The 9664-nt window shown below is 45.9% G+C and overlaps 1 protein-coding gene across 1 annotated transcript in view; it reads right to left on the bottom strand.

The window, feature by feature from the left end:
- The window catches only part of LOC131208789 (dedicator of cytokinesis protein 3), a 58799-nt gene extending 50255 nt beyond the window's left edge, over positions 1-8544 (bottom strand). The window contains exons 1-3 of the mRNA XM_058201676.1: positions 8508-8544; positions 427-668; positions 131-279 (exon numbers count right to left, since the gene is read on the bottom strand). Coding sequence (XP_058057659.1) covers positions 131-279; positions 427-668; positions 8508-8544 — 428 coding nt within the window. The remainder of the gene's footprint in view (positions 1-130; positions 280-426; positions 669-8507) is intronic.
- Positions 8545-9664: the final 1120 nt, after the last annotated feature.

The raw sequence follows: 9664 nt of genomic DNA, 5'->3' as shown, positions 1-9664 counted from the left end.
GGGGCTCCAATTGAGCTACTTTATGGGCAATTATTTGACAAACAAAATACAGTAATGGATCGAAAATTGCGATCACTGTCTACTGCTGGAAACATTTGAATTGGCATACAAAACGAGACGTTTGACTTACCGATTTCCCCAATCGATTTTCGAAATCACTTTCATTTGCAGCTCGTACGTCTGGTCCTGGGTGAGGGTTGCGCTGAGCAGCTCCCGTCGGCTTTCCAGCAACGCCAGCATTACCTTGCGCAGCGATGTGAATTTGTATTCCTCCCGTTCCTATGTTGGGAATGCGCCAAACGAAAAAAAAAACAAAACAGCAACATCAGATTCGCGAATGTAGGAAGTGGCATCGCAGCAGGCCCAGTACGCGTCATCCAACACCTTGAGAATTAGCATACAATCGATAGCGTCAATAATACGTACCACAAACAATCGCTTCCAAATTTCGGACCATTCTCGTAGCACCAGTGTACATTCTGCTACCACTTGGTCCACCTTCGAAAGGTCCTTCAGATGGATGTAGGACTTCGGGAAGAGGCCCACTTTGCGAGGCTTTCGCGGACAGGTGCCTCGGAACCAGTACGTGGTCTCCTCGAGTATTTCCACACAGTCGCCCACATCTAGGGCGAGCCCGTGAGTCACGTCTCCGTGCCAGTTGTGTATCGCTAGTAGTGGGGAGATTGAAAGAGTTTGATATTTACATCTCGATAGACAAGATATTTGTGGATAACTACAAAAACAAAAAATAGTTTGTTAAATGATGAGCTAGTGATGAAATGCCTGGTAATTTTAGAAAGTAATCCGATTACAAGCGACGCTCTCCGAAACACCGTTCATTCAACAAATGATTACGTCGCAAATATACATAAAAAGTGCAAAATCTATACGACACTTTCGATGTGTTGACCGAAAGTAGTGCCATGCTCCCAGATAATTGAAACCGAATCACTTTTCTGCCGACCCAACGTTACCTAATTTCCATTAGCACATTGCCGGGTCGCAAACGTCTGTAAACAACTGGTGAAAACACCCTGCACATGGTCGTTTGTAGGACTGTGTTCCACGAAAAAAAGGGGAGCTTACTCATTCGCTGATGTATTGAGCTGAAAACTAACCATTGTCTGGGCGGAAAAGAAATATCTTCCACATGACGGAGGGCCTAGAAACAGGTTTGCGTGTCCCGACGTGGCAAGCGGGAAAAAAGTAAACCGTTTACCACGTAAAACCACGCTAGGAACACCTGCCATCACTACGGATTGTGTTAAAAAAGGGAGTACTAGTTCATCAGGCGGCAATCGGAATTCGAACCAATTGCAAATAAATCCCGTAGAACAGCGGAGTAACATGCGAAGAACTCATGATGCAAAAATTGAAAATGAGAATCATATCACTATCTTGTAGGTTCTAGAAGCATCAAAGTTTCTAGAATATGTTAAACAAATTCGCACGTGTTCAACATGTGCTAGCAAAACCAACGGAACTCGTGCGAGTTAGTTGAGATAGAACCTTCAGAGGAGCCAAATAAAAAAACAAGAGAAGCACAAACTATTTAAAAAAAAGCTAATGCTTGTACGAAGGTCACTATTTATATTTCGGGAATTGGCAACACTGATGTCATGTGAGTCCATCTGATGGTTCCATCGTAAAGTTTGACATTTTTGACGACATACGTACTCAGAACATTTTGTCATACGGACGCTATTTGTTTATTTTATATTTAGTTGAAAGTTTCGTCTCGGCAAAAAAAATGGAACTGAATCGTGAACATTTTCGAGCGATGATTTTTTACGACTTTCGACGTGGATTATTACAACAAGAGTGCGTCAATCAACTTAATTTGACTTTTGGCGATGATGCTCCATCAAAAACCACTGTGTATCGCTGGTATAGTGAATTCAATCGTGGTCGTAGTTCGCTGTCCGACGAGTTTCGTGAAGGTCGTCCAAAATCGACTGTAGTGCCAGAAAACATCGATGCTGTGCACGAAATGATTAAGCAAGATCGTCATGTAACCTATTGTGAGATTGAGGCATCCCTAAGCATTAGTTCCACCAGCATATATGCGATTTTACATGAACACTTAGCTGTGCGAAAATTATGTTCACGTTGGATCCCACATAATTTGACAATCGCTCAAAAAAAGGCTCGTGTCGATTGGTGCAAAGAAATGCTTCAGAAATACAATCGCGGTGCTTCAAAAGACGTTTATAAAATCGTGACAGGTGACGAATCATGGATATATTCGTATGAGCCCGAAAGTAAGCAGCAGTCGACTGTATGGGTGTTCCAAGATGAACCAAATCCAACAAAAGTTGTTCGCACACGAAGCACTTCAAAGAAAATGGTGGCCTGTTTCTTCGGAAAAACTGGTCATATTGCAACAGTGTCTCTAGAGGATCGTAGAACAGTAAATTCTGAGTGGTACACAACCATCTGTTTGCCAGAAATCTTCGGTGAAATAAGGAAAACAAACAAGAGACGTCGGATTGTTCTTCATCATGACAATGCCAGCTCTCACACATCGGCTCAAACAAGAGACTATTTGAGCACTCAAAACATCGAATTGATGGGTCATCCGCCGTACAGCCCTGATTTGGCACCCAATGATTTCTTTTTGTTCCCATCCGTGAAGAATAAACTGCGTGGTCAACGATTTTCATCGCCCGAAGAAGCTCTTGAAGCGTTCAAAAATCATGTTTTGGAGATACCTCATTCGGAATGGAATAAATGCTTTGAAAATTGGTTTAAGCGCATGCAAAAGTGTATCGATCATCGTGGCGAGTACTTTGAAAAACAATAAAAATATATTCGCAGCTTCACTATTTGTTTTTGTTCCTATTCCCGAAATATAAATAGTGACCCTCGTAACAGTTATTAATCGAAAGGCCTAGACTGGGCGCACAACAGTTGTCTCAGTAAAGTCATATACTTGATAGGAGCATGGACTGTAAATGAAAACAATCGAGGTTTGAATCGAACGGTAATACAAAATGTTTGAGTGTAAAGTGTGCTTATTATCACTTAATCATTCAAAGCATAAGCTCCATGCAGAATCCATTACAGTTCTTACATTTTTGTGTCAACAAATGTAATGTTTCTGACCGCATAGCATTGTCTAATTGCGGGTGGAAAAAAAAACCTTGTTTGTGGTTCAACAAATGTTCGCACAGTTTCCAGGAGCACCGTGAGTCACTGCTGCAGTCAGGCTGCATTCTTGCTGCTTGCGCCCGACATCTCGGCGCGACACGAACGTGCTTGGTTTCCGTCTGCTTCCGTGCTGAGTACTGGCACTTACCACTTCCTTGGGCATTACAAATACATAACAAACCAACCAAACTATCGCTGCACATGTGCGTCCTCCGGTACCAGCAGTTAGAAAGGGTTCTGGAAGACAGCCCGCTTGCAGAGTGCCGCCCCGCAACCGATTGGAGAATATTTTTCAATTTGTACCCTCGAAAAGTGGCTACATCTCACAGGCACCGATGGCCGGATACCAGTGGAGACACTAACACAGTGCTTCCCGATGTCACTTTTGATTCCCCACTGCTAATGGTGATGCATAACATCGCTGACCCATCGGCCTACGGTCAGTTGGTGGACAGTCGGCCCGGCCTACATTAAATGGCCACTTAATGTTTTAGCTTCTGGCGTCTGCCGGTCACATTATCGGTGTTTGTGTTTTTGACCCTCGTAGAGTAGGACCGTAACAAAGGCTTGACCGACTGACATCTTCAAGTGTGAATGAATTAAGTTAATTGCCTAAATTCGAGCAAACGCCATTCGGGCGACAACACGATCCAAACTGACCTGTCCAGCACCGGCTTTCGGTTTGCCAACGACGACAACGACAGCAGGAAGCAGTGTTTGGTGTTTGAAAATAATCTCGTTAAATATTTCCCTTTTCACTCAACACGGCTCTACTAGAAACCCATATCTTTGATTTGTACCCTAACGTATTCGTATCAAACGGATAGAGCTAGTGTTGTGATATTCACCCACCGGAAACCGGAGGTCCAAAATTCAAAATCAGTCCACAAAAGGCGCGATGCAACAACGGGTTGGTAAAGAACACTCCGTGCCATATGCCGTGTGCACCATGAGGCCACATAGCTGCCGCTTCCCAACCGGAAGTCGGAGCTCCATAATTCACATGCTGCACCGCTGACTACTGACCGACCCAATCTAGAGCAGGAACGTTAAAACCATCCGACACCGGCCAGCAAGAAAAGGAAAAAGAATACGATCCATCTTGCATCGTGGGGATACGGTTTTTTATTGTTTTCCCACAAGACCGGCGACTGGGGGAGATGCGTACCGGCTCACTAACGGCATGCGCGAGACGACGGTTCTTCAAGATGGAAGAGTGACGATCGTACACGAGGGTAGCTGGAACACAACACGAGAGCCGTTAAAAAATGATGACACAACGAAAAACGTGAATAATGACGATTTCGAGCAATGATAAATTGCACCCCGACGGCGGCGTGAGCTTCTTCCGGTTTCCCTTTCAACATTTGCGTAGGTGGTGCAAGGGCACTCGGACACGTTGTTAATTCTACAATCTCCGGTCGTACCGATTAATACATTCTCGAGGGGTTTATTCGATTAACGATATCAGATAGCCCTCACAAAAAATATGCGGCCCTTGCAGACACAACACAGCAGCAGCATAAGGCCACACAATGTCACTGTACGCGCTCAATTATGCTGCACCACCACCACACCGAAAGATGCCCCCTTTGGGCTCGTAAACCCCGTAAATCAACATGTGCAACGTGCCCGAATGCAGTGTTGGGCGAGAGGCGAAACATTGAAATCAGAATGTTGGACGGAAAGAAAAAGGAACAGGCAATATGCAGACACGGGACAGATTCTGGCGAGGTGGAACTGCGTGGATGGAGTGCATAAGTAACGATCACTATCCTGCACGAGGTCGGCAAACGCGACCTACGCATGTGGCTACAGTTTGAAGAACCATGCAATTTCCCGCGATCAAAAGGATTAAACATATATAAATAAATGAATGTAAAAAGGATGATTTTGTAACATCTGTTTAGAAGCAAATGGGGATCTACAAGTATTCAGAGCTGACGAGACTGGCAGAAGCAGTTCAGTCAACAAATCGACTATAGAAGGGCAGCAGTTGTTTTATGATCTCTTCTGATTAATTAGCCTTTGCGATGGTGTAGGTTTCAACAGGTTCCACCGGCCACACCGTTGTCCGCGCCTCGCAAAGACGCTTATTTTTAGAATAGAATTCTTTTCCATGAAAAATCAACGCACCACGGCTGCGATCGCTAATAACTGGGTTCGAGGGTATCACGACGGTCAGACGATGCGGTGGAAAGAACCTGACTCCAACATGCACACCACCAGCGGACAACCTTGACGGATCGTTTTCCCGTTTCCCTGTGTCCGTAACCTTTCCGTTGTGGCGCACTGATCGATATCCTGTGGCACGCGGTTGCTGAAGGGATGGTATTAAATTACGGACCGCTCCAAGAGCACATCCCATCGTGGCCCCTCGACACGTCCAGAAGCTTATTTTTCATTCATAAGTTAATTTCGGTACCGATTCGGTTTCACAGACTCACGCACACTCTGGCGGGAGAAATGGACTTGCGATCGAAGCAAATCCCGACCCGACGATCGCTCGAAGCAACACATTGTGAATAAAAGTGGTTCAATTTTAATTCCATTCCAAAATAAAATATGAATGGAACCAAACCAATGGAAACGCGAAATAACAGTAAATGGAAGTTGAGGCGAACCGAGAAATACAACAACGCGAACCAACGGTACCCGATCCCGCTCGGTTTCGAACGCTTCGGATTTTCTTTCGCCCAAAATGTCATAACCGGTAACAGCCGGGGAAGGTCATGGGTGGCAGCCGTCAATACAAAGTGGTTCCCGCCCGCTGCATCGGAACCGGAATCGCCGGGTTGGGCAACCGTTCGGCTGCACGGTTGAATGACACCACGCGCGTCTTCGAGCGCGTCGCGGGAGGCAACTCGTCGTGCTGACCTTGGTACAAATTTTTCACACATTCACGTGGCTACCACGGAAAGCGAAAGCGGTGAAAAAGGGGGGAAACGCCGGTAGCACAGGTTCATCGCAGGGGCAACATGCTAATGCAGCAGCCAGCGCAGACGTTGGTGCCGCTGGAAATAGAATTTTCAGCTGATTTTCTCAACCTTCGCAATGGAGATGAATTTCGTCATTTCTGTCCGGAGGAACCTTCCTACGCTGACGCTCGATGCTGACGATGTTTATGCAACGACGTTGTATAATAATAATTGTTACTGTATGTATCGCTAAATGGATCCCTGGGACTTAGACGAACGAACGTTACGACCAATTACAACTTTACACTCGGCGACGGACATGGAATACTTAATGTTGTGTCGTAGCGAGCAATGGATCACCCAAGCGACTGATCGCGACGGATCGCGACGAAAGGCTGCTCTAGTCCTCGTGAGGTCGTGGTGAAGCATCGAAGCGCATACGCATACAAGAAAAGAGGGTGCGACAAATTGTGGTAAAAATTAAATATTTTGATTCTTATTGGTAAACCTAAAACACAAGATCGGACAGGATTTACTAGTTAGTGATACACCCGAACGATTTGTATACTTGTTAGAAAGGTTATAGTCAGGTTTAACCTTAATTGATCTTTCAAGTAAGACTCGCTTTATTGCCCTGAAAAGAACCTTAAACCTTGTGTAGTCGATCATATTCACCAAAGCGCGATCATTTGCCCAGTAATCTTAAGTAGCAACCAGTGAGCAACTCTCACGAGGTGAACTACTTCTACTCGCGAGTCGTAAACTAAATGCGATAGTATATCGTGCTTCGGTTCATGGGTTAACCTTACTCGATATAACCAGAACCTTAATCATGATGAAAACATAGGCTCAGGGAACCTTTCATGCTGAGAATGTTTGGCTGCAATCTGCAGTTGTCTTCTCAGCATATTAAATTCTTCTAATATTACAATCAACCTTAAAGCAAAATACAATCTTCTTATATTACAATCAACCTTAAACAACACACCTAAGCTTAGCCCAGTATAAATCAACTAAAAAATAAGGAAACTTCACATGCGAAAAAATAAATGTTTCGCGAATGATTTGTTTGAATAAAGAACGCACTTCCGTGTGCGTTGTACGAGCTGCGAGCTGTACAAATTCCTCCGTAGAACTCACCAATCCATCACGCCATTCGACGGCGGCTCTATGGGGCATCTCCGGAATCGGAGAGTTTTGTATGTGTTTATTGTACCATCATCGGTCAAAACAATCCCTCTCTACGAGTATGGGAAGCGGCCGAAGAATCGTTCACCGGATATCACGCACCCGCTAGCCGTTTCCGCCCGTCGGCGGACGGCCAAGCATAACGTGGCACACCGAAACTGTCGCCACGAGACGGCGTAGAGAGGGTGGCGATCCACGGTTTAAGGTTATGTCCACTGGCGAAAGGATGGCTGGATGGTGGTTGTGCGATGCATCCGTCATATGCAAATTACGAATTCAAACAATTTATTATGCCGCGCGCTGCTCTTTCTCGCTCGCTTCCCGTTTGGACCGTTTGTCTTTTATTTCATCGCAAGTTTAGAGGATAGCTATCGAAACGCAACATAGTTTCTCTTCGTTCCACAGGGCCTTCCCCCGCCACCGATACTGTTTCTTCATATTCGATCCGATAGAATGTGCACCATATCCATTAAACGTGGTGCTTTGTGCCTGGTGTCGAGGAGAAGATGCGATTCAAATGATTGCACCGCTCATCGCGCAACAGCCCATCCGTCGTCAGCGTAACAGCTTCCTCGTTACCCATAATATGATAAAGACATGTGGGGGACTAGGTGGCTGCACTTTGTCCACGAGAGATAGCACAATTATTTGCCCTTCAACTTGCCTTCGGCATTGGACGGTGAGGGCTGTTTTGGTCCGTTGATCTCGCCTCGCTCAACACACTTGAAATACGCGTGCGTTTTATGCACAGCGCAATGCCGCTCCCGAAAAACTCAAATGTAGACTGCAACGCTCGATTAGCAACGGCGAATTTCGCCAGAAGATAACGCGGGGATCCCTTTTGCAGAAAGGATAACCCGCTTCACTATCTTCAAAGATTTGGTACATTGGGATTGGCAATTTTTTCCACGCCCGGCGTCACTCGTAGTAGGCCTAATCAGCAAGTGAGGGTTTCGTTGCAGTTAACCGCCTTGGTTAAGGGTTCAACTCTCAGCACCGGGGACGCTCTTCTGCACAGCTTCCAGTCGTTATCAAAGTTTAGACAAAGCGTTATCATGGCTTTAAACAGCGGTTCAGTAGTGATAATGCCGGTGCCAGCGATGACTCAGTGCTTGAGTCGTCAATCAAAACACACTTTTAACGACAACAAACCTTGAAATAAAAATCTCAAACATGTATCAGGTGCATATTTTTTTCTTTTCATCATCTTCTGTCTCGCTACTGTCGATTTATCCACCACTTGACACTTACCAACACCGTGCTTGTTGCTTGTAGGTGACCAAATCATGTTGAGGTTTTCGATGGATTAAATATTTCCTAATGACGGATTGATACAGCAAAACAGAACACACTGGTTTGGCCACTAGTTTTGGCCGAGATTCACGGAGGCGGGAGCCAAAGATTCAATACGTTGACACTTCTGTTTGACTAGATGATCGAGATTCACACGTTGGCACTAAACACCAGGAAGCAGGAAGCTCTCACTCACTTGCTTCCCACCGAGAGGCCTGCTTGCACCGCCAGCATCACCGAGGGCGTAGTATTCACTGCATTTTACCAATGCTACACTGTTTGATGGTTGTGTTTTCGCACCTTTTTATGTTTTCTTTTGCTTATCTATGGGAATTTGCCACCCTCTGGGGGCAGCGTCTTACATCTTACATCCCACTCACAAGGAAACGGCACAGACCAACACACCGAGCTGAAAGTAGACGGGTGGTAAAAGAGTGTAATCGAACACTTCCGGTGTCCGGGGAAACTTTCTCCCGGCTGTGGACTGCCGCAGGGCTAAAGTTGATACCGAGATTTCCTACGGTTTCGCTGGACCTCTTCTGCAGACCGATGGTATCGTCGGATTCGCCGGTTCTCGCAGCTTTCGGAACCCGCTAGATGAGATGACGAGTAACGAGGAGACCGTCCAACGCACACCGTAGAGAGAGGGCGAGAGAGCTCTCTAGCACCACCGACCACCAATTTTCTTGCTTCGAAGTGCTTCGAAAGTAACGCGAAGAAAAATCAATAGCAACACACCAATCCTCTGGAAGGACTTTAAATTTTGCGACAACACGCCCCAAAAACAGATGAAGCCTCAATTCACGTCTCCTAATTGCATCACAGAGGGTGGAAACTACGTGCGTGCGTGCGCGTGTGTGCGTTTGGAGTTACACGCGTCCAACGAATCCACCGAGCGACGTTAACCTTTAATTGCCACGCCAAATTTGCAAATTGGCAACTTTTTACACTTTTTTACACAACATCAGTCGGCCTTCGTCACTCTCCCACGCAAAGAGAGCGAGAGAGCGGAACAGAAACGGCTGGAAACCACGGCAAATTGCCTCGGGTAAGGAGCGAAAACATAAAACACTGCCTCATAACAACACCTCGGCCGCCTTGGATGCTGGATGGCG

This window comes from Anopheles bellator, chromosome 2 (genome assembly GCF_943735745.2).
Source record: "Anopheles bellator chromosome 2, idAnoBellAS_SP24_06.2, whole genome shotgun sequence".
NCBI lineage: Eukaryota > Metazoa > Arthropoda > Insecta > Diptera > Culicidae > Anopheles > Anopheles bellator.
Note: the sequence above shows the minus strand (reverse complement) of the source record. Positions and strands in the feature narration are given on the sequence as shown.